This window comes from Gymnodraco acuticeps, unplaced genomic scaffold, assembly GCF_902827175.1.
Source record: "Gymnodraco acuticeps unplaced genomic scaffold, fGymAcu1.1, whole genome shotgun sequence".
Taxonomy (NCBI): domain Eukaryota; kingdom Metazoa; phylum Chordata; class Actinopteri; order Perciformes; family Bathydraconidae; genus Gymnodraco; species Gymnodraco acuticeps.
This window is the reverse complement of record NW_022990021.1, coordinates 329,820-357,268: the sequence shown is the minus strand read 5'-3', so window position 1 is coordinate 357,268 and position 27,449 is coordinate 329,820. Positions and strand designations below refer to the sequence as shown.

The following is a 27,449-nucleotide window of genomic DNA, read 5'->3' as shown; positions in this document are numbered from 1 at the left end:
GTTCGTGGAAAATGCTGTCTTTGAACAATCTTGGCTAGCCATGTGACAGGATACCCATCAGTGTGATTAAGGGGGGTAACACCATGCCTCTGTGTCATTGTTGCTCCATGTCGCACACCTTAGCACACACCGGACCCCTTCTCTCATGACTGGAAAACTTTAAGGATAATGTTACCCTGTTTGAATGTTGCTGTGGTCCTCTGTGTCCTGCAAGCCCTCTGCATCACTGCAGACATAGGTACGTATTGATGACACATTTTTCCGTCTATTCAACTTAACTTTAATGAGAGTAATCTGATTGTAAATGAATTTGCTGATGTGGTTCTCTTGTCCTCCAGACAGTGGCACCTTCCTGATATTCAATGAGAACCACAGCAAGTGCATGAAGGTGGAGAGTTCCACCTCCCTAACGGTGGCCAGATGTGATCCTCATGCCAAGGAGCAGCAGTTTCGTTGGGCCTCCGAATCGCGCATCCTCAGTCTGTCCCAAAAGCTCTGTATGGGGGCCACAGATATTAAAGACTGGGTGAAGGTGCGCCTCTTTGAATGTGATGAGAGCAATAAGCTACAACACTGGCAGTGCAAGAACGAGACCCTGTTTGGCCTACAAAACGAAGACCTGCACTTAAACTGGGGCAACCAAAATGAGAGGAGCATAATGATCTACAAAGGCTCGGGGCTCTGGAGCCGCTGGAGGATATACGGCACCATGGGTGACCTGTGTTCAAAGGGGTTTCAAGGTAGGAATTGTAGGGACACGATTGAGCTTAAAAACTCTAAATGGTGTATTATCTAATCTTTAGAAAGGTTAAAAGGGTGGTTACTAATATTTTACTTAGCCAGCTATTGGTCATGTCTACCATGTAGACAAGTAGTAATTTATAACTGTAGATCAAATTTACATCTTAAATAAATTATAAGTAATTGTGAGTATCTAATGACTAATTTTGGATTTTCTTTTACCTCAGTCTTAACAAATTATTATCAAGAGTTCAATGCAAAAAACAGGCCTAAGTTTACAAAAAGGGCAGATTGTGGTCCTGATGCTCTATTTTTCTTGGTGTGGAAATAGCTATACAAACAAATATACACTATGTACTTTAAGATAATAAATCCTTAAAATGCAAAAGCAATAGTAGTGTTGCAACTGATGAGTGAGTGCATGAGACTAGACACTCATTTAAAAAGGATTTAATTACATAATATCTTAAGACTCCTGCTATCTTATTGTCTGGCATCCCATGATCGGGAACATGTTGCAGATTTCAAGCATGGTTCATTCAAGGGGAGTCTTAATGCATCCAGGTACAGTGGGTCGCTGGGGCCCGCCACGAGATCCTGCAAATCTGCAGACCGACTGAGGGTGATTAAACTAGCATCGATCTATCTATCTATCTATCTATCTATCTATCTATCTATCTATCTATCTATCTATCTATCTATCTATCTATCTATCTATCTATCTATCTATCTATCTATCTATCTATCTATCTATCTATCTATCTATCTATCTATCTATCTATCTATCTATCTATCTATCTATCTATCTATCTATCTATCTATCTATCAAATCAAATCAAGTTTTATTTATATAGCACATTTAAAAGCGATTTTTGGTCGAGCTAAAGTGCTGTACATGTAATAAAAACACATTACTACAATCACAATAAAAGACAATAATTTACAACAGAAATATAAAAAACAAAAACACAGGGAATAGTCAGGTGTCATGTCTCTGACTAAAAGGCCAGGGAGAAGAAGTGAGTCTTTAGTGAGGATTTAAAAACCCCTAGTGTCTGGGCCGACCTCACATGGTGTGTTCCAGAGCCTGGGGACAGCTGCTGCGAAGGCTCGGTGACCTCTGGTTTTGAGCCTGGTCTTGGGCACTATCAGCAACAGCTGGTCTATCTATCTATCTATCTCTAGAACTGCAGCGGGGGTAGATGGGCAGCCAACTAGTGAAACTTAATTATGTTAATCATAGGAAATGCATCATCATTTGTACCCTATCCTTTATATAAGCATAACGCCAAACCTCGTCCTTGTCCAAAATGTCAATCCTGTCCACATATTCAAGTATGGAAGGATTTACCGTTTTTTTGCATTTTCTTTTTTTTCTAAAGAAATGTTTGATCATCTTTTCTTCATGATCTGTGTCTCCTCAGAGGTTTTCACACTAGGGGGAAATGCCTTCGGAGGCCCCTGTCAGTTCCCATTTAGTTTTCAGGAGAAGTGGTACGCTGAGTGCACAAAGGACGGTCGCTCAGACGGACAGCTGTGGTGTGCAACAGAGAGAGATTACGATAAGGCGAAGAAGTGGGGCTTTTGTCCCAGTCAAGGTAAGAAACATCTATAATAGTAATCGGTACTGAAAACACCTTGTCAAATTATTTTCATTAAGCTGGTTATGAAACGATGCAGAATCACCTTGTTTGTCTTGAAAGTGTTATCATGGAAGAGGTTAATGCTGACAGGTCTGGTTTCTGCCCCCCCCCCCCCAAATCCCCCTGCAGAACAACACAACCACTTCTTGTCATGAGTTGTCAACACAGCACTGTCTTCACTTTCCTCTTGTCACAGGCCAATCCTAAAACCTGCTCATAATCTGGGGCAGGAAAGGGACATTAAAAACAAAGCTCCCTTTAACTATTGTTTGTATAAAGCACAGCACAGCCATAGTCTAGAAGAGGGAAGATGTTTCTCATTGATCTTTTTTCAGTTGTGAGATGCTTGTTATATCTAAAATCCATTCAGGTCAACAGGCATTACACTACATGGATTAAATCCTTTCCTGTTGTTTGACCATTTGTGTCTATATTATAATGCAGCATCCTCAGGTTGGGACACTGACCCGGTCACAGGGGTTCAGTATCAGAGGAACGCACAGTCAGTGCTGACCTGGAGTCAGGCCAGGAAGAGCTGCCAGCAGCAGGGAGCCGACCTCCTCAGCATTGTAGAGCTGCATGAGCAGTCATACATTTCAGGTACAAAGTCAGTCTTTTGTCAATTACAAATACTACTCAATGTTACAATTTCTAACTTTTTTCATTTTAATTTATGTTTTTACGCAGGGTTGACAAATAACTTGGGAACATCTCTGTGGATTGGACTGAACAGCTTGGATTTTGAGAGTGGATGGCAGTGGAGCAACGGAAACCCCTTCAGATATTTAAACTGGGCTCCAGGTCAGTGAAGATATACAAATCTGTGCAGAATATAATCATATGAGGAGCTGGATAAATGCTCCCATGAATTTTCAAATACATTTCACATGTCAAATATATAATACATGGATTGATGTTTTCAATAGGTCACCCTTCGTCAGAGCCCGGGCTCACCTGTGCGACCCTAAATGCTGCAAAAGCGTCAAAATGGGAGAGCAGCGCCTGCACCAAGAAACTTGGTTATATTTGTCGGAAGGGAAACTCTACCAGCCTGCCTCCACCACCAGGTAAATCAATAGCCTAATTCCAATTCATCAAAATCTGACTTGTGGAGTCTTCATGTTACAACCTACTTTGTTCTCATGTTCTATGTATGTCTATCTACAGTCAAAAACCAGCCCAGCTTCTGCCCCAGTCACTGGGTGCCATATGCAGGAAACTGTTACTACCTGCAGAGGACTAAGAAGATGTGGAGGGAGGCTTTGGATGCGTGTCACAAAGAGGGGGGAGATCTGGCCAGCATAAGCAATATAGAAGAGCAGAGCTTCGTAATATCTCAATCTGGATACTGTAAGTGTACAAATAATGCATTTTTCCAGGGATTTCTTGGTTTTAACACCAATCCTATATACAAAAATAATTGATGTTGATATGATTGATCATAGAACTTTTACCTTTTTTAGTAATTGTTTGACAGCAGCTCATTGCTGTCCCTATTATCCAACTGTGTGCAAGAAAACAAATAAACATATTTCTCCAAATATCTGACTATTAAGATTATAATAATCAAATGCAAGAAACTGTACTCTATCCACACATTCATATCTCCATGTATAACCCTTAGTGCCGACAGATGTGCTTTGGATTGGCCTCAATGATCAGAAGAACCAGCTGCTGTTTGAATGGTCCGATCACTCCCACGTTACCTTCACCCAGTGGCAGACTGGGGAGCCATCTCATGCCACCAACCTACAGGAAGACTGTGTCCTCATCAGAGGAAAGGTATTCTAAGCATGCAAAGCGTGATCATTGCAATGATAATAGGAAAAGTGCTGTTCTTAAACACTGCATGTGGTTAATACAGGACGGAAGGTGGGCTGACCACTCATGTGAGAAGGCGTATGGATACATCTGTAAGAGTAAGGCCTCGACTAAACCAGCTGAAGGCGCCCAAGAGGAAGCCAACCCAGGATGCAAACTTGTGAGTGCTGTCTTTTCCTTTGAAATAGTTTAATTAAACAACACTGTATTTATCAGATTTATCTTAATGTGTTTTTTTTTTATCACCTCAAGGGCTCAATCAGGTTTGGTTCTTATTGTTACAACATTGGATCTGAGTCAAAAACCTTTGATGAGGCACAGCGGGCATGCTCAGAGACTGACGCTCACGTGGTGGATGTGACTGATAGGTACATTTCTATGTTTATGTTAATGTAACTTTCCAACGATAAATATCAGGCTTCATTTTTAAACCCATATAAATATCATTAATCTCACCTTTCTGCCTTTCCTATGTCTTCATGCAGATATGAGAATGCCTTCTTGGTCAGTCTGGTGGGTTTGAGACCAGAGAAGTATTTCTGGACAGGTTTATCGAACACAGCCAACATTAACACTTTCTCGTTGACCACCAAAAGAAAAGTCACATTTACTCATTTCAATGTGGGCATGCCAGGTACAGCACACTTCTAACCATTTCAAAATCGATTGATATATGTGCTGTTTATGATTAAATCAAATGTTGATTGGATTCGAATAGTTATCTGACACTATGTTGAATGTATGTCTAATAAGCTAATGTTATTATGCTACAGTAACGTGATAAAATGGTAAACATTATGCTAAACCTCAACGGGTTAACACTCTCATTGTGTGCATGTTAGCATGCTGATGTTAGCATTAACTTAATTTCTCTACTCTAAAACACCTTCCTAATGATTGTTATTTATTGTGATCATTACATGTTTGAGCTAAGTGTATCTATATTTGTCCCATTCTCTTTGGTGTGTTTAATAAAAGACAGACACCAAGGATGCGTCGCAATGACAACTGGCATTTTTGCTGGATTATGGGATGTTGTCAGCTGCAGCAACAAGGAGAAGTATGTCTGTAAGAAACTAGCAGAAGGGTTACCTGTGACAACAGTCGCACCTACTACCCCCGCCCTCAGCTGTGATGCTGGCTGGATCCCCGGGGGCAAGAGGAATTTATGCTACAAAGTAGGAGTACAAACTGAAGTAATCTGGGAAACTGGTGCAATTTTAAGTTCATAAAACTCAAGGTATTTTCTCTTTCACTCATAAAAAGATTTACAAAAAAACAGCGGACCGTAAGAAGACTTGGCAGGAAGCTCTGGACTTCTGTAAGGCCATTGGTGGGGACCTGATGAGCATACACAGTATGGAGGACATGAGCAACGCTCAGTATGTTAACCTAACAGCTTTTTTATGTCAAAATCTATATTAGGGTAGTCAAACATTCAACTAATCAGTAATGGTGTTGTTTCTGTTGTCATAAAGGTTTAGTTCCGCTGACGGAGCCTGGATCGGCCTCAGTCTAGGTACCAATGCAGGTTTTGGATGGAGTGATGGATCGTCTGTATGTAGACTTCATTGTTCTCATTATAAGCCTTTTTCAACCTTATTACCAACCCTCACCCAATTATTGTGTATTTCCAATATGTGTGTACTAGTTCGAATTTGAGAACTGGTCCTTTGGGGAACCAAATAACCACAATGATGATGAACACTGTGTAGAAGTCTTCTCTTACTACGGACGGCACTGGAATGATGGGCATTGTGAGTCCAACAATGACTGGATCTGCCAGATACGCAAAGGTAACTCTGACACGTCTCATTATGGACATGCAATTTCTGTCCAAAGTAGTTAAGTAGAGCTTTGCCCTCCTTAAGATCTTCATCCAGCTTCTTGTATTTTCAGGTGTGACTCCGAAACCGGAACCTGTCAAATTGACACAAGGTAAGTTTTTAAGTTCGGGCCTTTTACTGAAAACGTTTCACTTTGTTTTTCTTGAAATTTTTGGCCTTTAGTAGAATATCTAAAACTCTAGCTCCTAGCATGGCTGTAAACTGTTACGTTCACATCAAATCTGGGCCTCATTTATTTGAAAGCCATGCTTCCCATCAATCCCTTATGAAATGGTTGGGTTCCCTTTACAGTATACAACATCACAGAAGATGGCTGGATTATCTACAATGACACACAGTATTTAATCAACAATGATAATCTCGACATGGAAGCTGCTCGAGCCTTCTGCAAGAAGGGTTTTGGAGATCTTGCAGTCATCACAGGGGAGAGTGAGAGGAAGTTCCTTTGGAAACAGGCAAGAAGAACATAAAACCAACGATCCAATGTGGTGGCAAAATGAGTGAGAACCGTGTCTTACAATTTTTTATTTAGCCATAAAGTCTCTTACCTTCCAACAGGTAGCAAAAACCGGAGGACAGTTCTACATTGGCTTGACAGTGAATTTGGACAAATCATTCAGGTAAATAAAACTACTGTATTTCGTCTCGTTGGATTACTAGTGTAGGTATATTGGGTACTTCCCATGTGTGGGGAAAGCTTCTGTGTAGCAATGCAGGAGGAGTCACCGTCTCAAAAGGAGACACGGGGAGAGCTGGAGCTTTGCTGTCAAACACTGATGGTTTATTTAGGAGCTTCGGCCAGAGAATTCACAAAACAAGTCAAAGAGTCAGAGGTTCTGACTTCACGGTAGAGTTGCCACGTCAATTCTGAAGAACTCTACCCCAGACCCGTGTATTTAGCTAGTTCAGAGAGAATAATCAACATTGTGCATAACAAGATAGAATCATAACACCTCTATCAGCTGACGCCAACAGGCAGGAACAGGGAGACAAAACACTGAGAGCACAGCAGCCAAGGTTACGGGTGCGTGTGCTCAGTCAGGACAGTTTAACCTGATAAAAAAGTTAGGGTCAAAGTTATGGGCCTTGGAAAATATTTCCCCAACAATGTTTTCAAGTGACTCACTTCTTGTCTCTCTATTTCAGCTGGATTGATGGCTCCCCTGTATCATACGCTGCATGGGAACAGAATGAGCCCAACTTTTCTAATAATGATGAAAACTGTGTGACTTTATACAGTACCATGGGTGAGTCAAACAATCCATACAGCTGTTTCATAAATATAATCTAACCTGACCTAATAATTAATGTATTTGTATTCATTGTTCTCTGTACATTCTGCACATATAGGGTACTGGAATGATATTAACTGTGGCTCGGAGCTACCTTCTATTTGCAAAAGAAGCAGTAACTTTATTAATACAACGATGGCCCCAACCACTATTCCTAAGGGAGGATGTTCACCAGAGTGGCTAGCTTTCCAAGGAAGGGTAATTCGATTTAACTGCTTAAAACACAGATATTAATACTTTATATTTACACGTATTTCCTCTCAATTTCAGGATGTGATTTAGGTGACTCAGATGTACTTTGTTTTCCGTTAAATGTGTTTCCATCTTCTGACAAAGCTTGAATGGACACTTGTTGTTCTAACTTATAGTGATAATTCATCTTGTTTACACAGTGCTATAAGATAGTTGTGGGGAGTGACAGTAAGGACTGGCAGGAAGCCAGGACATACTGTGTTAACCAGGGAGGAAATATGGTTTCTATCACCAACGATAGAGAGCAAGGTGAGTGTGTTCCTTGTGGTTGTCGTGTCATTGTGTGGTGATGTATGTATAACACAGTTTGAAGGAGTTAGAGATGAATTGTGTCTTTTTATTTCTAGCATTCCTGACAACACAGATGGTGAGATACAATGAGGACTTCTGGATTGGCATGAATGATGTCAACTGGGAGATGCACTTTTTGTGGACGGACGGAAAAGGCATTTCATACACCAACTGGGCAAAAGGGCATCCAACAACATTGCCTGAAGGACGATTAGCATTTATGGACGAGGTTATTTCAACTCCAAAACATTATCACAACAACATTGTTTCTGTATTTTAATTCAACAAAGTGATGGTCATATGCTCCTCTCACAAAAATTAAAAGGCCTAACAAATGTACCTTTTTCTGCCTGATAGACATTTGACTGTGTAATTATGGTGGGCAGCGTCTCCAAAATAACAGGATCCTGGAAGGTGGAAGACTGTCAAGCAAAACATAGCTTCATCTGTAAAAGAAACATTGGTGAGTAAAATGTTAGCAAAGTTACATTATCATAAATAAACTAAACCAATGGTCAAGCATTGTGTATATGCAAACTGGGGACAACATCAATTTTGAACGTATTATTTTTTTCCCTTTTGTAAAAAGACTCTCAGATCGCAGTCGCAGCCACAACTGTGTTACCAAAGGCTTTCTACAAACTTGGCAATGACTCCTACAAAGTGGTGGGCGAGAAGATGAGATGGGATGAGGCGAGGAGGCAGTGTCAAGCCGACGATGCTGATCTGGCCAGTATCCTGAATCCTGTCACTCAGGCGTACATCACACTGCAGGTTTCCAAGCTCAAGGAGCCTGTGTGGATCGGCCTCAACAGCAATGTGGTAAAGGGGCACCACCATTTCAAAAATAATTTCAAACCGAGACCTTTAAGCTCTCGATACATTTTCACTAATTCAACTTTTCTTTTCCAGACTGATGCGCGGTTCAAGTGGGTCGATAACTGGTTGATGTCATATACCAAATGGGGCACAAATGAGCCTATAAACAACTTTGCGTGTGTGTACATAGACGTGGACAAAACATGGAAGACTGCACCGTGTACCAACACGTACTTCTCCCTTTGCAAGAGGTCACCAGGTCAGATAATCCCCCCGTTAGTTATCTTGCAATATATACTATACAGAACACTTGGTAACCAATGCAATCTCCTATTTTCTTTTTAGATATAGCACCAACTGAGCCCCCACAACTTCCCGGCAACTGTCCAGAATCCTGGATACCTTTCAGAGGCCATTGTTATTCCTTCCTCAACTCAATGTCGGACAACTGGGCCCATGCCTCCGTTGACTGTCTGAAAATGGGTATGTTCTGAAGCATTTTCAATGATAAATCACAAAGTTCATGTTTAAACAAATCTTTATAGTATGCTAATGTTCACTAGGTGCTTCTCTGTTGAGTATTGAGGACCACCAGGAGGCTTTGTTCATACAACATTACTTGGAGCACCTGCGCGACAGTTTCAGGTCCTTCTGGATCGGCCTCTTCAAGAGTCATGAAGGTAAGCAGGTCTTTCAACACCTTTTTCCAAAACATTTAAAGATGTAAAACACTGTCCAATTCGACTCTTATCTAGTTCCTGTTGCTGGAATGCAAACTGGCCAGTGTTAGCGAAGCAAACCGACTGGTTTCATTGATTCCTAACTAGTCTTCATAAGATGTAGTAATAGTAATACTCATTACCTGGAGAGGTCGGGAGGAGATATACATTTGTAAAACATTACATTTCTTCGTAAAAAGCTGTGGCGCTAACATCAGCAGAGCAGACTACAGTTCATCATTAACTAACAAAAGCATTTATATAGTATGTTACGCTAGCTACTGAAGGTGTACACATGCCACTATTGAGTTTTAATTATTGTAGCAGTGAATTAAGACCTACCATAGAAGCAAAGCACTGTTGCTCCTTAATTATATTTGAAGACTTTGTGGATTGTGATTATCTGTGACTTGATTTTTTCACAGGGGGGGGGGGGGTTGTGCTAGTGAATTGTCAACGGGGGGAGCCTCGCTGCGGGAAAACGGTGGGCCGTTTAAAAACAGCCGTCAGCGAACGGACCCGAAGTGGACCGATTTGGGTGGGCCGAGTGGCCCAACCGGTCCACTTCGGTACTGGCCCATCGGGATTCCCGAACATCCCAACATTTCAAAATGTTATTATATTTTAACCAAACACTGGATGTCTTTCAGTCGGCAACTTCTGCCATCCTAAACTCCGAACAAATATTTGTTTCTCCGAATCAAAGGGGGAAATTACAAAAGCATTGTACACAATTTAAACCAATCAATGTTGTGTAATTAACAAGGATAATCTGGTGTTTTTGAGTTGATGAGTAGTGCAGATATCACTGTAAAATCAATCGACAGTAAGGGGAATACTTACTTCCGGGTGTAAAATCCTCCGTTATCCAATGGGAATGGACGCTCACATTGCTCTTTGCATCCGTAATACAATAAAGGGGACATGATCAAATAGGAATATAATTATCTTTTAAATAACGTTAACTAAAGGGAACAATCTATTTGACACAGCTGAAGCTCTGGCCTTCCTTAAAAACGAACAAATTTAATAAAAATCACAGTTGTATTACACACAATGCACTGTTTTTTGAGAACAAAAATTCGTAACTAATGCACCATAATACATTCTGACGAAAAATACAAATTATTATGAATACAAATAAAATAAAAGAAGCCTCCCGTGAGTTACTACAAGCTATAAAGATATAAAGATATAAAGCTATCCTCAAAGACCTCCACTGGCTTCCTGTCTCCCATCGCATCAACTACAAAATGCTGGTCCTCACCTACAAAGCACTCCACCATCTGGCCCCCCCTTATCTCACAAACCTTCTCACTCCTTATCAACCCCCACGGTCCCTCAGATCCACTGCAGCCAGACTCCTATCCATTCCCACATCCACACTCTGCAGCTTTGGGGACAGAGCCTTCTCAGTGGCAGCTCCTAGGCTCTGGAATTCCCTCCCCCAAGATCTCCGTGACTCTGAGTCCCTCACAGTCTTTCAGTCCCGCCTCAAAACACATCTTTTCAACTCTGTCTACCCATAAGCCCCCCCCCCCCCCTCTCAATCAACTTCCTCTTGACTGCGTTTTAAAAAAAAAAAAATTATTTTACTATACTTACTTGTTTGCCTGTCCTTGTTTGTCTACCCTCCCTCATACTGTAAAGCGTCTTTGAGTTGTGAAAAGCGCTATATAAATAAAATGCATTATTATTATTATTATTATAAAGTAGATTTTAAAAACGTTTTATAGAATAAAATCTCACTGCTGGACGTTGAAATGCGGTGTGCACCACGACAAAGGAGCCTCATTCACTTTACATTGGCGTGGTTTGCATGGTGCCGACACGTAAATGTAGCAGAGATCGTGACTCCACCACGCACTGCGGTGTTAAGGAGTCGTGGTGGACTCAAGCATTCTGGTGAGACCAGGTTGGTTTTCGAGACACTGATATTAACGGGGAAACCCTGCAGGACTCAAATGTCTCATCTCTGTTCCCCTAAACTCATATGGGAGCGATTACCCATCAGCCCCTGCACGTTGTTTCACTTTCAGAAATACAGAGGACTGTTTTTATGATGTACGACGGAGTATTAGGGTCACACTTAGAAAAAAAAAAAAAAGATTTCGAGAATAAAGTCATAGTTAAGAGAATAAAGTCGTAACATTACGAGAATAAAGTCATAAAGTCGTAATGTTACGAGAATAAAGTAATAATTACGAGATTAAAGTCGTAGTTTCATAATTGACTTGAGAAGTGGACTTGGAGGAGATTGTTTCCTTTCTGCAGGAGGAAATGGCTGGTTCTGGCCGACTACATTACATTACATTGCATTTAGCTGACGCTTTTATCCAAAGCGTTGTGCATTCGACCAAGAAGATACAAACTTGAAGAAAACAGAATCATATAAGTAAATCAGGTTTCATAGAGCTAAAACATTTCAAGTGCTACTCAACTGGCTTTAGATAAGCCAGTCCTTTATTAGTATATAAGTGCTTTTGTTAGCAATTCTTTGTTAGTAATTCTATCGCTCGAAGTGGAGTCGAAAGAGAGTTTTCAGTCTGCGCCGGAAGATGTGTAAGCTATCTGCTGTCCTGATTTCAATGGGGAGCTCATTCCGATTCCACTACAAGGCTATCGTTCGACTCCTTCTGGATTCAAAGCCTTGATTACAAGTCTCATCGTTTCTTGTGAAACAACAAATCCCCTTTGAACAGCTCGTAGATGTAACCAACGATAGCCTTGTCATGGCCAGAAGCAGCCATTTCCTCCTGCAGAAAGAAGACAATCTCCTCCAAGTCCGTTTGGTTCTTTCTTCTAAATAATAGACATAGTTTCTTGCACAACCTTTTCAAAGTTCTAATACTTATGATAATCTGATGCTGATGTGCCAAAAGATTAAGTATTTCGTTATTTGAGAAACCTAAACTTAAGTAGTAGCCTACTGCTTCACAAGATGCTCCACATTCCTCATTTTATTGCAGGACGTTGCTGTTGTCTCCTTCTCAAGTCACTTATGAAACTACGACTTTATTCTCGTAACATTACGACTTTATTCTCGTAACTATGACTTTATTCTCGTATTATTACGACTTTATTCTCGAAATCTCTCTGTGTTTTTTTTCTAAGTGTGGCCCTAATACTCCGTCGTAATGATGGGATCACAGACACGCTAAAGGTCGAGTCCAGTGTCTATGGAGTGTCATTTTTAATTTTTTATAATTTGGGAAGATTGAAAATCGGTAGGGAAAGCCAGCTAAATCGGTAGGCCTGCGGTAGAAACATGTCAAAAGCGGTAGACTACCGCCCAAATCGGTAGGGTTGGCAGGTAGGCCTATGCTATAGACATTTAGAAATAAAATGAAAATTCACTGATAAAAAAGTAACATCACTATAGACTTAATATGATTAGACTTATTCTTCATTAAGCACATTTGTATTCATAGTTGACATATTGGGCCAGGGTGTTTGTAATTTTTGGCTAGCCTCAACAGCTAACAAGCTTCCTTGTGTCAGGTGAGTGGATGTGGATCGATAACAGTGTTGTGGACTACGTCAACTGGAAAAAAGGGATGCCAAAGTCAGATTTATGTGTGGACATCGACTCTGAAAGTGGACAGTGGAGTACAGCCAACTGCAGAAGATACAGGTCATACATCTGCAAAACAGCCAAAGGTACATTTAATCTATCGTACAGCAGTTTTAATCTGACCCGTAGTCACTTGTAACATTGATAATGTATTCTCTTTTTTACAGTTATTACACCTACCAAAAAGCCACCCTCTGTTGGTAAGTCATATTATCTGCCGTATATGTACAGTATATTGAATAGGCCTATAAGGTTTTCAAACTCTGTCTCAATGTTAATAATCCTGTGTTTTTCCTCCTCAGCTAAAGTGGTTAAACAAGCTTCTCATGGTTCCGCTGGCATCACTATTGCTGTGGTGTTGGTTGTAATCGCTGTAGTTGGACTTGGTGCCTTCTTCGCCTTCCGTAAACAGATACACATCCCAGTCTTGACAGAAAGCACTTTTGACAACAAGCTGTACTTCAACAATCCAATCCGAGCGCCTGTAGACACCAAGGGTCTGGTGGACAACATAGAGCAGAATGAACAAGCTTAGAAAGGCATGATCTGTAGTAATCCCCACTTTGACAATGATATGATTATGCTTTCATGTTTAAGATTACTGTAACTAGGAACTTAATCTCAACCAAACCTGATTGTGTTTTTAAAGAGGACTGGATGAATGATAATGATTCCTCACTATTATATAATAATTCATACAAGCACTGGCACAGCACTACGTGAATTAGATATAATATAAGTGAAAGATCTATTGCAAATTTTACATGATTGTGATTTGTGAAATGTGTACAGTTTATTTTTGACTTTTACCAATTAAGATAATCAAGAACATTTGTAGACCAAACGCCAGTTTAAGATAAACACTTCAAAATGTGATAATGCAATTATCACATTTTTCTCCACTGTGATGCTTTTTCTTTTTCTTCATTGGCTTACAATATTGTAAATAGATGCTGAATAAAATAAATGAAATGTATACAACTGAATTATCTGTCTTTTCTTTCCAAAACCTGCTAACATGCTAATGTTCAGCAGATTTAATGTTATCCATCACACGAAAGTGAGTAGGATTCATCCATCAAATCATTTTTGACATATTTCAGTCTTGATTAGGGTGATGGACTGAACGACTAACTGACAGAACCATGTTAGCACCTCTATAGTGATGCTGCTAGCATGGCTATACATCTCAAATATTGATTTATTAAAGTTATAAAATGTTTACAACAGTATCACTTTTATTCAAGTTATAACAGGGGAAATCTAGGGAAATTGTCGGTTGGAAAACTCAGTATAGCTATTGGTGTCATTATTGCTTTATTTTACACACAAGAACCCTTGACGGTGTCAATCATTTTTGATTGCAAACCCTAAGAATAATGTTCCTATGCTTGTATTTTGCCATATTTCATTTTTGTAGTTACAGTTTTGGTTGGAATATCAGCATGATTGTAATTAGATACATCCTTGATGATCAAAGGGATTCAAGAATAAATATAAACAAAATGCCCAAAATGTGTTAATATTAACTACAAACAATAGAGAAAATTAAATCTGACCCGTTATAGAGGAAAGCAGCCTTACAGCAACATGTATTTTCTGCACATTTTGAATAAGTCAAGCTGAATTTAAAATGTCCTGTTAAGTATTTCTCTGTCCCCCCCCCCCCCACCCCTTTACCTAATGTTATAAATGAGGCAGCGTTCTCCATGGAAACCAGCCCTCTGTCGCAGATAATCCTACTTAGCAGCAGCAGCAATGCCAAAGAATTCTCCCCAAACAAGCCTTAGTGTTTATCGCACCGGAGGAGGAAAACAAACCTAGTTGCAGCCGCTGAGAGGAGCAGAGGGGAGAACGATTCATCCGGTAAGCTTTTATTTTTCTCTCCATCTATCTCATCTCAGGTATTACTGTAGCTTCAGTCCTCTGCTCGGTCGCTTTGACCTGCAGGGCGTACGGTGTGGGAGGATGCTGGAACGTTAAAAAGCTTGGCATGTTTTGCTCTGGTTGTTTGATCTTTGATGACTCAGAGATCTCAGAGGATAAAAACTCATTGATTTGGATGTTACCAGTGCTTAAATCAGGAGGGGGGGTGCAGTCGCTTATAACAGCTCCTGTATTTCTCTTGAAGAATGTATATTACCACTTTGAAAACTGACAGATTTAGTCAAAAGTGAAAAGCGTTCTATGCGTTATTTACGGCTTTTTCCCTACTCCATAGTTTTCCTCTACACTAATTATTTTCTCTTCCGTCTCCCCCTCCATGCCCCCTGTGCTCTCTCACTTGCCTGCACTAATCCTTTTGTTGTGGACTGAGGGGCCCAGGCTTTGGCTGACCGATCGCCACTGTTGGGCTGGTTCAGCTGAAAGGTGCCCACCAACATTTCTGTCCTCCAGGATCGTGCAGGCCTATTATTATTATTATATAACGCCTCTTGCAAACTCTTCTTTTCTTGATTCCAATTTCTCACTTCTTTGTTTCAATCATCTTCTCAAGATCAAAGCCAGTCCTGGGAGTCCTTGGTAGGAACATGCACTTCAGGAGTAGTGGTTTGCTGCTGCTTCTTTGTCTTCTGGACGTGCGAGGGCAGAAATACCTGCATGACACTCTCAGGGCCTTGGATCTGCCCCTGGGTGTCGACGAAGAGCCACAGCTCCAGAAGAACCACATTGGAATCCTGATCGCGAAGCTCCTCCAGGAGGTGCACTGTGCTGAGCGGATTGGCTCCTCTCAGGATGTCTGCAGCAAGGTAAGGCCTTCACCTGTCTTAACCTTTACACCCACAGTTACTCAGTATTTATCCCCTTCCTGCTTATTCCAAGAAACATGTTTGTTATGGCTGGAATGTGAGTGTATGTGGAGGCTTAAGTCCTTGACCTCAGAGAGGCATTCATGCTGAGTGGCTTTCTCTAGCAGTTCGACAAAACAAAGTCCAAAGAGTGGAGTTAGAGGTACTTCACACTGACCAAAGGGATGTTGTGTCTGAAGCCTTGAGAGTGAGATTTAAAATGAAGACAGAAACTTTTTTCACTGCTTGCTGAGAGGTCTACAAATCATAGTGCTTCGCCCACTCTCCTAACCTTTTTTGTTTTTGTGCGTGGGTTTAATTTGGCTGCCAATTCTGTAGAAAGCATAGAGTAAGGCGCATGCAAGAAGAAAATAGGCCTTTTTATCAAGCAGACCTTTCTTCTAAGACTTTGTTTATCAGCCAATACTTGCAAGATTTCTTCCTTAAATGTTCTTCTTTCTCCCTCTTGTTGCAGTGCCTGACACCAGGTGTAGCACTCTCTGTGCTAGAGGATGATGGGAAGGCTTACCTCACTGAGGGAGACTACCAACGGATCTCCACCGTCCTGCTGTACTACATAATAAACTTGCAAGACCTGTGCGTGTCAAATGCCGCATCCCTTTCCTCATCCTCCTCTTCCTCATTTGAGAACTTTCAATTCTATCTTTTGGCTCTCACCAATCTACATCCGGGTGAGGACAATCACTTCCTATCATCCAGAGAAACAGAAAGTATTCTGCAGCTCATCAACCAGCACTATGACCCATCCCATCAAGACCACTCATCTGATTTGCAAGTAAGGATTTGAAATCTAAGATGTATTTTCTGTCTTGACCACCAGATGTTGATTTCCCCTTTTTGGTTCCACAGTGTATCGATGCCGCTGGTCTCCTTGAAGATGTTGGCGTACATGAAGATGCTGAAGTGTCATCTGTCCCCAAACTGTCTGCAGCCATCATCAGCCACGTCCTGCAGGGCCACTGTTTCAGACATCGGAACCTCCCGTCTCCGGCTTTCTTTACAGACTACATCTTTCAATCCCTAAATCGAACAAGTAACCTGCAGATTATAGGTGAGTTCAAGAGCACAGTTGTTTTATACACACTTTTAACGGAGATTCCTACCTGATTACGGTTACATGGACAAAACCGTTCTCTTTATTTTAAGGAACTTCCTGTCGCTTCCACTGAATCTATTCAGTCTTTTTTATAAAAAGAAGCAATGAGATTTTGTATCTGAGATAGCTTCTAAAGATTGAGTCAGATGCTTTTCCATGCTCTTAATAAATACACATACTGGCACCAAATGGGAGGTTCAACCCAAAATGCTGTTCATTGTTTTGAGAGCTTTTCTTAAAGGTCCCCTATTATACTGTTTTTCATCAGTAGGTTTCAGATATATACAAAACATGTCTCTGAAGTGTTTGGCTCGAAATACCGAACAGATCAGGCATTGCAGCATCCCATAATCCCCTCTGTTTCAGCCCTGTTTCAAAAGTGCTGATTCTCTGTCTGTTACTTTAGATGAAAATAAGGAGCCACTCCCCACGCCCCTCTGAGAGAGATTTGGTTAAAAAGAACACAATGGTGCTCTAGGAGGAGATTCAGGTGATGTGGTAGGAGGGGGGGGGGGGGGGGGGGGGTTGGTGATTGGCTAATGGTTATATGATCCAAAAAATCGTTATGACATCATAAAGTGGCCACAATCTGATCAGCTCATTTCAGACAGGTTTTTATATAAATGGATCAGGACAAAAAGAGAGAGAATCTTTTTTCCTGAAACGTTCAGAATCTCTTTGCACAGAGGGGACACGTGTTTATGTATAAAATAAATGAACACGTGGATTTTGCACAATAGGTGACCTTTAAGATCTATATTTTATTTATCCCATCTGCATAAAGTAGTATTTTTTGTCCCAAACATACACTGATTTATTTGGATTAATGTACAGTATCATGACGCAGGGCTTTCTGTCTTAGATTTAGAAGAGTTGCTGCATCAGCTGGGAGTTGGACAGGAAGCAGGGATGCACTCCCACAACAGGAAGAGGTGGAGCTCACATAAAGGGGATGGCTGCAACCATGAAACTGGAGAAATAAGCAAAGACTGGGCACAGGTGAGGTTAATGTTTTATTGTAGTTAAAAAGAGTGATTCCTGTACAGAAAAACAAGCTGTGATCTGCATGCAGTCAGTGTGAGCCTTGATTTGAAGTGGCTCCTACTCATCCACAAAATTCTCTCTTCCTTTGAATGTAATCAGGTATGTTTTTCCGCCTATCAGCTGGTGGATATGTTTGCTCTGGATCCTCATTTGCCAATTTCCAAGGATCACTTCAGGCAAATGTGCCCGGCCATTATTCAGCAGTTGCTAGGCAATGCCTGCGAGTCTGCAGAGCAAACAAGAAAAGGATCTCCTCCCACTGCTCTCGAGAGTAAGGCATTTCCCCTCATGTACCTACAGTAACTATTAAACACATTCCAAAAGGGAGAAGGGGTCGATTAAATAAGTGTAAACTTCTTCCGGACCCTTTTCGGACGTGTAATTAGCTGAAGCTTTGTTGTTTATTGATATCAGACAATGATACTACAGATTATTTAATTATTAATTAAATATTTCGTTTTGTTATTGCATTCATTTGTATAGTACTGTATCACCTTTTGTTTCATTTGTATTTTCTTTGGTTTTACACGCTCGAAAAAAATAAATAAACTAAACTAAAGAAGAACTGTACATTAATTAAATATTATAAAAATTAAAACATGAAGGATCTTGTTAATAAAATATATGGAATGAAAAAAATAACCATGAGAATTAGAAATCCAATTCTTACATTTGACATTTAATATAAACTATAAACATATATTCATAATTGTCTTTACTTTCTTCCAGAATTGTAAGTATTTGTTGATCCTACTTTTGTGTCTTAAGATTTGTACTATATTTTATTTGTTGTCCATAACAGGTGGGTTCGTCCAGATAAAAGTGAAATATAAAACATGTAACCATTGTATGAGGTTTAAGGTTCAAGGCTTATATTGTCATTTGTACATAGCTACAGTGTAGTTATGACAATGAAATTCTTAGGTTACAGGCTCCTCCAACAGTGCAACACAATAAAACAGATAATAGTGCAAGTGAATAAAATAAAATGGAATATAATAGACATTTTGCAGAATAGTCTATACAAGTAATTGGAATATTGATATATATAAGTTGCAAACAGATGAATGTTATGGATGTTCTTTTAAAAGTTCAGGTGTTTAACAGTCTTATGGCCTGTGGGATGTCCCTTAGTCAGAGGCGAGGCTATGATCATTAAAAAAGTACAACCTTAATAATGAGAAACGGAAACATGTTTCTAAACGGTCTCCTCCCTGCAGAGTATGGCTACAGCACGGCTGCCGTCCTGCTCATCACGCTGGGCTCCATGTTGGGTATCTGCCTGATCTTCTTCAACTCCTGCCAGGAGACCTACACCCTGATCCTGCAGCTGTTTGTGGGGCTGGCAGTGGGGACCCTCTCAGGAGACGCACTCCTGCACCTCATACCACAGGTATAGGACACAGAGTCAAGTGCCATGAGTGTATATAGAAACCCTGTTGACTGAGGAGTAAATGTCTAATGGTTTCCTCTCTGTCTCCTCTGGAGATCCTTGGCCTCCATGATGACACTCACAGCCACGAAGACGAACACTATGCAGAAGGGAAGGACTATCTGTGGAGGATTCTGGGAATTATTGCTGGGATTTATGGCTTTTTCCTCATTGAAAGAATCCTTTCTTTTTTGGTTCCTTCTCATGGCCATGTACGTTTTGCAGCTTTTATCTTAGTAATAAAACAGATACTCAAACCATGGGGGGTGAAAGGCAAGGCGATGTTGATTTTCTTTATCTATCCAGAGGTGGAAGTTTTACAGTTTTCCATGAACAAGCAAGTTTGTGCCGAGTCTGAAATTTTGCAGAGCTGATTGTCGAGAAACGGTGGTCTCATGACTTACTTTTGTCCGCAGGGTCATAGTGGCCTTCCCTTAGAGCTCAACTACAACGGCCAATCCCAGAGGGGCAAATCCATCTCCACCATACAGCTGGTGAGTCATCACTGAACTGCTTTGTTTTTTTATTTCATTTCATTTCAAACCTTTATTTATACAGATAAATCCCATTGAGATCATTGATCTCTTTTTCAAGGGAGACCTGCTCAAGTAGTTCCACATGAAACATAACAACATAAATAGAACAACAAAAGGACATCATACAGCATCATTTACATAATTATCCACATAAACAGGTACCTATAGCTTCCGATTGAGTAGCATCCAACCGAGCTTTAAAAACATTTAGTGGCACCAGATTGTTCAGTTTCCATTTAATTTGCAGACTATTCCAAGACAGAGGAGCTGTGCATCTAAAAGCTGTCTTCCCTAAGACAGTCCTAGCAGTTGGCACATTTAATAAAACCACAGCATTCGATCTCAGGCAGTAGCCACTTACAATTTTCCGTGAGATCAGGGAGCAGATATAAGATGGAAGTTTCCCTAACATGGCTTTGTATATAAAAATGTACCAGTGACTGAGCCTCCGTACAGTTAGTGAAAGCAAACCAGCCCTTGCATACAGGGTACAGTGATGGGTTAATGCTTTACAGTTTGTCACAAATCTTAGTGCACTGTGATAGGCGGCATCTAACTTGACCAGGCAATTGGCAGGTGCATTCATATACATCAAATCACCATAGTCCAGCACAGGTAAAAAGGTCACAGTGACTAGCCTTTTCCTGGCCTCAAGCGAGAAACAGGACTTGTTCCTGTAGAAGAAACCTAGTCTAACCCTCAGCTTTTTAAGCAGGTTATTGACATGAAGTTTAAAAGTGAGACAATCATCAAGCCAGATACCAAGGTATTTGTAACAGGTAACCACTTCAAGTTTTATTCCTTGCGTAGTTACAATATCTAAAACAGGCTCTGGTGTCTTTTTAGCTTTAGAAAAGAGCATTACCTTGGTTTTCTCAACATTTTAAAAGAAGCTTTAGTTCAGAGAGCTGAGTCTGAATAATGTTAAAAACAGCCTGTAATTTAACACCAGCCTCCTTAATCGAGGGACCTGCACAATACATCACGGTATCATCCGCATAAAAATGTAAAGTAGCTTCATCCACATTTTCACCTAAACTGTTGATGTAGATGTGGAATAAAAGTGGACCTAAAACAGAACCTTGAGGAACACCATTAGCAATGTTCAACCACTCAGAAGACAGCCCATCAAAGTGAACACATTGGGACCTTTCAGAGAGGTAGTTTACAAACCAACCCACTGCATGGCTGGACATGCCTATACTGGCTAGCCTCTGCTTTAAAATGTGATGATCGACGGTATCAAACGCTTTGGACAGGTCAATAAATAGAGCTGCACAACTCTGCTTATTATCTAAAATACTCGCCACATCATTCACCACTTTCATTGTGGCAGTGATGGTGCTGTGTTGCTTTCTGAAGCCTGACTGATGTTTAGACAGGATGTCATTTGTACATAAAAACACCTTTACCTGTTCACTCCCTAAGCGTTCAAGAACCTTAGCCAGAACTGACAACTTAGAGATTGGCCTATAGTTATTTAATAAGGTGGCCTCCCCTCCTTTTAGCAAAGGCAGGACATACGCTGACTTCCACAATTTTGGAATTGTGTTAGTGCTGAGGGAGAGGTTAAAAAGAGTAGTGAGAGGTGGAGCAATAAAATCTGCAGCTATCTTTAAAAAGAAAGGTTCTACGTTGTCTGGGCCGGCCGGTGTCTTAGGATCTAACTTGGTTAAAGCTTCACGAACAACATCAACAGTAAAAGGGGTAAAACTAAAAGGGTTTTCCAACACACGTTTTTCAGAGTCACATACTGTAGTGTTCACAGAAGCAGAGTTAGTGACAGAATCAAATAGAGAACCACAGGACACAAAATGCTCATTAAAGCAATTTAGCATAGTGGCCCTGTCCGATATAGTGCCAGATGCTGTGGTAAGGCACGGAGGTAGCTCATTACGGATATCGCCGGTGGATAACGATTTAATGGCTTTCCAAAATTTTCCAGGATTATTCAGATTCTTTGTGGTTACTGCTAGATAGTACTTTGATTTAGCACTTTTGTTATGTGAAGTGAAGCTATTTCCTAGCTGCCTAAAATGCAGCCATTCTACCTCTGAGCCTGATTTCCTAGCCTTTGCCCAGGCCTTGTTTCTCTCATGAAGGAGACTGGACAGATTAGCAGAAAACCAAGGATTGTCTCGTCCCTTTACTCTAAATGTACGCAGGGGTGCATGTCTATCAATGATCTCCATAAAACCAAGATAAAAATAAGACCATGCGGTTTCTACATCAGCACACAGATCGATTTTACCCCAATCAAAATCAAACAGATCATGAACAAAACCCTGCTCCACAAAATGTTTTTTGTCTCTCTTAATGATAATGTGAGGTTTAACCTTTTGGACATTAGTGTCCCTAATTGTGGCTACAACACAGTGATCGCTCAGATCATTTGCAAATACTCCCACAGATGAATATTTATGGGGAACATTAGTTAAAATTAGATCAATTAGGGAGGATTTATTAGGGGACTTAATGTTAGGGCGAGTAGGACTGTCAACAATCTGAGTAACATTTAAAGAGATACAAAGGTTTTTAAAATCCTCTGACACTGCAGTTAACCAGTCCCAGTTAAAATCTCCAAGTAGCACTATTTCCTTGTAGTCTAGTTGTGATAAAAGATTTGCTAGTGAAGACAAGGAGTCTTTGACAGCTGAGGGGGGTCTGTAACAACTCACTACCATGACCTGTTGACCCTTTGCCACTTCTATATTTATGGCTAAAAATTCAAATTGCTTACTGATCGATTTGGAAACTAATGTGGTTACACTGAACTTATTCTTAACATAAATGGCAACGCCACCACCTTTATTAGCCCGGTCGGTACGATACACATTAAAACCATTTAAGGCAATGTCAGAGGCCAAAATAGATTTATTTAGCCATGTTTCTGATAAAACAATGACGTCAGCGTCAGTCGAGCTCACCCAGATACGGACAAAATCTAGTTTACCTAACAGACTGCGCACATTCAAGTGGATGAAACCCAACCCAGACCTAGCTTTAAAATCAGCAGGAGTAGCGATCTGACTACTACTACTGGGCGGACCAGGGTTAGGTTGTACATTTCCTGACAGTAATAACAACAACAAAAACAGGCATCTTTTCCTCTTAAACGACACGAATACATTGTCATCTCATTTAGAAACACCGGAAAAGTCTGCGAGAGTGTGATTAGAGCTTAAGAAGCAGTCCTGAAGAACCATCATCGCAGGAAAACAAAAAAGACAAACATATTTTGTCGAGCAGATTGTCTGTGACAAGGCAACCGGTAATTGTTTGAGCAACACATCCGAACCTTTGCAGGGGATGCCCACTGCGGGTGGCAGAACAGATCTGAATCCAGTAGTCTTCTCAGAATGACTAGAGATCTTCTCATAGTCCAAAACAGTTAACAGGCACAGCAGAATCCCGATATGGATTTTACTTGGCAGGAAGAACCTGATTCCCGTCATCATCCCTGTTATTTAGTTGTTGGAAAAGATGCAGGGAACATGACACAGCAGTTCCTTGAAGTTAAACAGCTACATATTACTACTGCAAGTGGCTAAAGGAGAGTATTTTTTGATTTCACACTGTATTAGGTTAGTTGAAAGCAATAATATTAAAATTAATAAAACATTTAAAATAACTTAATATTATTATTATTAGTTTTTTGCGTGATAGTTAGTAATTTTGTAGCTTTAATAACATTCCTTTGTAATCCTCTATGGGTATATCTTTCCTCATGAACACAAGTATATTCAATTTTTCTATTATAATATATTGTCACTGTTCACAATAACATGAACTTCTCTCCAAAAAAACAAGAATCAGTTATGGTAGCGGAGATAATGCATTGGTTAAATATTGTGTTTACTGTGCTGTGCCACTGTGTAGTTATTAAGTCAATATATTTCGATTCGCCCTGATGATACTCTACTCCCACACTACTCCTCCAACCAAGCATCAAGACAGCACTGAAGCACTTGTTCTAAACAGTGGAGTTCTGCTAGAGGGCACTGTTGAAAAAAAACCTTCAATTACATCACGATCCTAACAGCACACATACAGTATACAACACAGCACAAAATCCGATAAAATGGATGTGAAATGGCTGCCACTAATCCATCAAAAAACAAATATGGAGGACAGAATAAATCCATGTTTACATTTTAAAAACCGACTATACTTCATTTAAATCAATTGTCCTGTGTTGCTTTTATATAACCGGCAATGGAGCGTGGTGTGGGAGGCAGTGAAGGAACAGTATGTAGGATGTGGGAGAATGAGAAGTATTGAATCATTCAGAAAGCACTTCATGATGTGTGCAATACACACTTGAACTAGAATGTTACAGACACAGCCACTCATATGATAAAGGACCCATTTTCCAACCATTTTGTTACATAAATATATCCTGTTTTTGCAAATTTGTAACATCCATCTTCCTTCATTTAATTTGTACGATTACTTCTCTGTATTCTGCAGGGGCCGGTGGAGGACTTGGAGTGTTCAGAAGTATCTCCGGAACACGTTAACACAAGGAGCCCTTCACATCAGAGTGAGTTTCTCTAAATGAGCCAAATCTGATGCACTTAGTAATTAGTCGCCTGGCATAACCGAGCCATTGTCACGGTCTGAGGATGAGCTTTAATGACACAGACTCCCTTTTGTGTTCCCAGGACAGGGGGTTCCTCTGCTGGCCGTGATGATAATCGTGGGAGACAGCCTTCATAACTTTGCAGATGGCCTTGTTGTCGGGGCAGCCTTCTCTTCTTCAGCTGAGACCGGCATGGCGACCACCGTGGCCATCCTGTGCCACGAGATCCCGCACGAGATGGGTGAGAGGTCACGGGTACTCACTTTGCAAACCCCTCTTTTTTTAGGACTGATGCCAGGGAACACTGTGACTTATCTTTCCTGCTCTCTGTCTCCAAAGGGGACTTTGCTGTGTTGCTGAGCTCCGGACTCTCGGTGAAGACTGCTGTGCTCATGAACTTTCTCAGCGCTCTGACGGCCTTCATGGGCCTCTACATCGGACTGTTCGTTTCCTCCGATTTTGAAGTGCAGCAGTGGATCTTCGCTGTTACTGCTGGGATTTTCCTCTATTTGTCACTTGTGGAAATGGTAAAGGAGCTTTATTGTGGCATAAGTACGTAAAATGACCAAAACCAACAATGAATTGATCCTGATAAGGTTTATTCCTCTGTGCCATCAGCCTATTTAGAACCTATAAGTGAGCTACACCACTGCACTGTGTAGATCTATAATGTTCCCCAGCTGCTCAACTAGAGCACTGATTCACAACCTGGTGACTACACCCATTATATTTCATTTTGATTGTGAAATAGGGCCTTTGTGCTGCATTCATGTGGTGTAGGAGTGAGCTGAAAAATATTTTTCTTGACTGGAAATACTCCCATGAACAACCACTCAAGTCAGAACAATTGGAAAAAATGTTGGCACACATTTCCTGATTGAACTGATCCTTTTCCTTTGCTCCTGTTACGCAAGAACTGGAATCCCTCTGAGCAACAAAAAAAATCGACACATCTTTGTCACATCAATATTCCACATTTGGTCTTAAACCTCATGCAAATTAATTACATTGCATTTCATTTAGTTCACGCTTTTATCCAATATGACCTACAATAAGTGCAATTAATCGTGAAAATACAAGCATTCAATAGGTGAAACTGAAAATGTGCATCATAGGGCCCCTTTAAATTCAGCATTGGCCTTAGCAGAGGTCTGTGCTAATTTAGTTTATTATGATACGGACTACCATGACAATAACAACAATCTAAAGTAATGCCAGCCTTTACTTTAAAAACATTCCTCTTTCTAACCAATCATTTCTTAATAATGACCTCATTTCTGTCTTTCTTCCAGCTTCCAGAGATGAATCGGGTGAAGACAGACAGACCGTTCCTCCTGTTTCTGCTTCAGAACCTCGGCCTGCTGATGGGGTGGGCCTGCCTTCTGCTCCTCGCTCTGTTTGAACACAAACTCAAATTCTAAAAGCAGTGTACAGGAGTCGCCATGTACACACCTGGTCGAGCCAAAACAAATGCTAACTTACGTTCTAGTGTTTTTGGAAATGTATTCAAGTCAAGTGAGTATTCCAGGATATTTTAGTCGCAGCACTGGATGGTAAATGTTAGCTGTAGGAATTCTCTCTTTTTTTTTAATAATTGATTTATTTTTGTATGTCACAGACAGTAAATAGTAACAACTTTAATTATGACCTTATTTCTCAAATTCAGGTACAATTGTGCATATCTGTTGTGTGTAAAATATCTACGATGCCTCATAGAATCAAATCATTTGATTAAACACAAGCAACATACAAAGTGTTGTAGATCTACTTATTGGGGATTTATGAGCACTTGGTGTCCTAATACAAGTAGAGAATGTGTCATTTTGCATCCTAGAGGCTCTACATTATTACAGATTATGGCTAAATGAGAACTCTTATATTATCTTTGTTAGGAATGAGCTGCAGTAAAATGCATTTATTTTTGAAGCCCTGCTTAGAGAAATGTTGCTCTCTTGTAGCTTCTCATCTCAGAGGCATTGTTCCTTTGTTTTTGAGGCCTCTCTATGATCCAATATGAGAGCACTTCCACCCACCTGAGCTCCTTGTTCCCTTCATCCACCAACATGGATGACTAACGCTCGCTGTTCAAGACAGAAGCTCTGGAGCGATGCGGCCCACACAGCGCACACGCTCTTCACCGGCCAGAGTGGGGGGGCCTGCAGGAGGAGGAGGTGGAGGAAGAGGAAGAGAGGAATTCATCAGTGCAATGAGATAAATGAAACGCAGTAAATCAACTTATTTGTGCATCGAATTGGATTTGTGATATTGGTAGAATGAGTGGGCTTACTAGAAGATTTTCCTGCTTTTAATCAGCTCGCTGTGATTACATTCTGGTGCTCTCAACATCATTTCCTGTCAAATCTGAACAAATAGCTGTCGCTTTATTTGTGTTGGGGATTAGTTTCATTGCACAATTTGCATTATGTTGATTTGCCAAAGCGAGCTAGCTATCAAAGTGCAAAGTCAGTTGTGTGACAGTGTTAGAGATAATTTAGAAAAAGCTGACACCATTTATTGTGACTTCCCGAGAAATGTTCAGACAATAGCAGGAAGCCCACTGCTTTTTCTCTGATATAGCATTTCTGCTGTTATTTTGGAAATGCCAGCCCCATTGGCATTTCCAGGAAAGCTTGAGGTGTGTGTGTGTGTGTGTGTGTGTGTGTGTGTGTGTGTGTGTGTGTGTGTGTGTGTGTGTGTGTGTGTGTGTGTGTGTGTGTGTGTGTGTGTGTGTGTGTGTGTGTGTGTGTGTGTGTGTGTGTGTGTGTGTGTGTGTGTGTGTGTGTGTGTGTGTGTGTGTGTGTGTGTGTGTGTGTGTGTGTGTGTGTGTGTGTGTGTGTGTGTGTGTGTGTGTGTGTGTGTGTGTGTGTGGAGGATGGAGGATGGAGGATGGAGGAAGGAAGGGCTTTTGATCTGGGCCGTGTTGGTGTGAGCGCTGAGTATCCTCACTTGC

The 27,449-nt window shown here is 40.7% G+C and overlaps 2 protein-coding genes across 6 annotated transcripts; both read left to right on the top strand.

The window, feature by feature from the left end:
- Positions 1 to 104: 104 nt before the first annotated feature.
- mrc1a (mannose receptor, C type 1a) lies at positions 105 to 13,985 on the top strand. The gene is made up of 30 exons (XM_034214158.1): positions 105 to 238; positions 339 to 740; positions 2,166 to 2,339; positions 2,829 to 2,984; positions 3,072 to 3,185; positions 3,311 to 3,451; positions 3,552 to 3,734; positions 4,009 to 4,166; positions 4,249 to 4,365; positions 4,458 to 4,573; positions 4,691 to 4,839; positions 5,184 to 5,383; positions 5,472 to 5,587; positions 5,684 to 5,762; positions 5,857 to 6,001; positions 6,105 to 6,143; positions 6,344 to 6,507; positions 6,611 to 6,672; positions 7,199 to 7,299; positions 7,403 to 7,542; positions 7,737 to 7,845; positions 7,944 to 8,116; positions 8,245 to 8,350; positions 8,477 to 8,709; positions 8,800 to 8,965; positions 9,052 to 9,189; positions 9,270 to 9,386; positions 12,927 to 13,085; positions 13,167 to 13,199; positions 13,302 to 13,985. The coding sequence occupies exons 1-30, from the start codon at positions 169 to 171 to the stop codon at positions 13,532 to 13,534; spliced, it is 4,293 nt and encodes a 1,430-aa protein (XP_034070049.1). The 5' UTR covers positions 105 to 168; the 3' UTR covers positions 13,535 to 13,985.
- Positions 13,986 to 14,739: 754 nt separating this feature from the next.
- Positions 14,740 to 26,252, top strand: LOC117544676 (zinc transporter ZIP12-like). Of its 5 annotated transcripts, XM_034213943.1 has the most exons (14): positions 14,795 to 14,865; positions 15,325 to 15,369; positions 15,497 to 15,749; positions 16,264 to 16,584; positions 16,659 to 16,860; positions 17,768 to 17,904; positions 18,049 to 18,220; positions 19,170 to 19,342; positions 19,438 to 19,593; positions 19,798 to 19,875; positions 24,388 to 24,460; positions 24,582 to 24,740; positions 24,839 to 25,026; positions 25,792 to 26,252. In XM_034213943.1, exons 3-14 carry the CDS (start codon positions 15,531 to 15,533, stop codon positions 25,918 to 25,920), a joined length of 2,007 nt encoding a protein of 668 aa, XP_034069834.1. In that variant the 5' UTR covers positions 14,795 to 14,865; positions 15,325 to 15,369; positions 15,497 to 15,530; the 3' UTR covers positions 25,921 to 26,252. The 5 variants fall into 5 exon arrangements, with proteins under 5 accessions (XP_034069833.1, XP_034069834.1, XP_034069835.1 ...); XM_034213942.1 differs by having other exon boundaries at positions 14,740 to 15,369; XM_034213944.1 differs by lacking the exons at positions 14,795 to 14,865; positions 15,325 to 15,369; positions 15,497 to 15,749; ... (1 more) ...; positions 16,659 to 16,860; positions 18,049 to 18,220 and having other exon boundaries at positions 17,778 to 17,904.
- The last annotated feature ends 1,197 nt before the right edge of the window (positions 26,253 to 27,449 follow it).

Bases quoted from the DNA above. Each gene is read 5' to 3' on its own strand.
- LOC117544676 (XM_034213942.1), top strand. From the start codon at position 15,263: ATGCCCCCTGTGCTCTCTCACTTGCCTGCACTAATCCTTTTGTTGTGG. The intron at 18,221-19,169 runs GTAAGGCATTTC...TCCTCCCTGCAG, and splicing joins TCCTCCCACTGCTCTCGAGA to AGTATGGCTACAGCACGGCT. The intron at 19,343-19,437 runs GTATAGGACACA...TCTCCTCTGGAG, and splicing joins TCCTGCACCTCATACCACAG to ATCCTTGGCCTCCATGATGA.
- mrc1a (XM_034214158.1), top strand. From the start codon at position 169: ATGTTACCCTGTTTGAATGTTGCTGTGGTCCTCTGTGTCCTGCAAGCC. The intron at 239-338 runs GTACGTATTGAT...CTTGTCCTCCAG, and splicing joins CTGCATCACTGCAGACATAG to ACAGTGGCACCTTCCTGATA. The intron at 6,673-7,198 runs GTAAATAAAACT...TCTCTATTTCAG, and splicing joins AATTTGGACAAATCATTCAG to CTGGATTGATGGCTCCCCTG.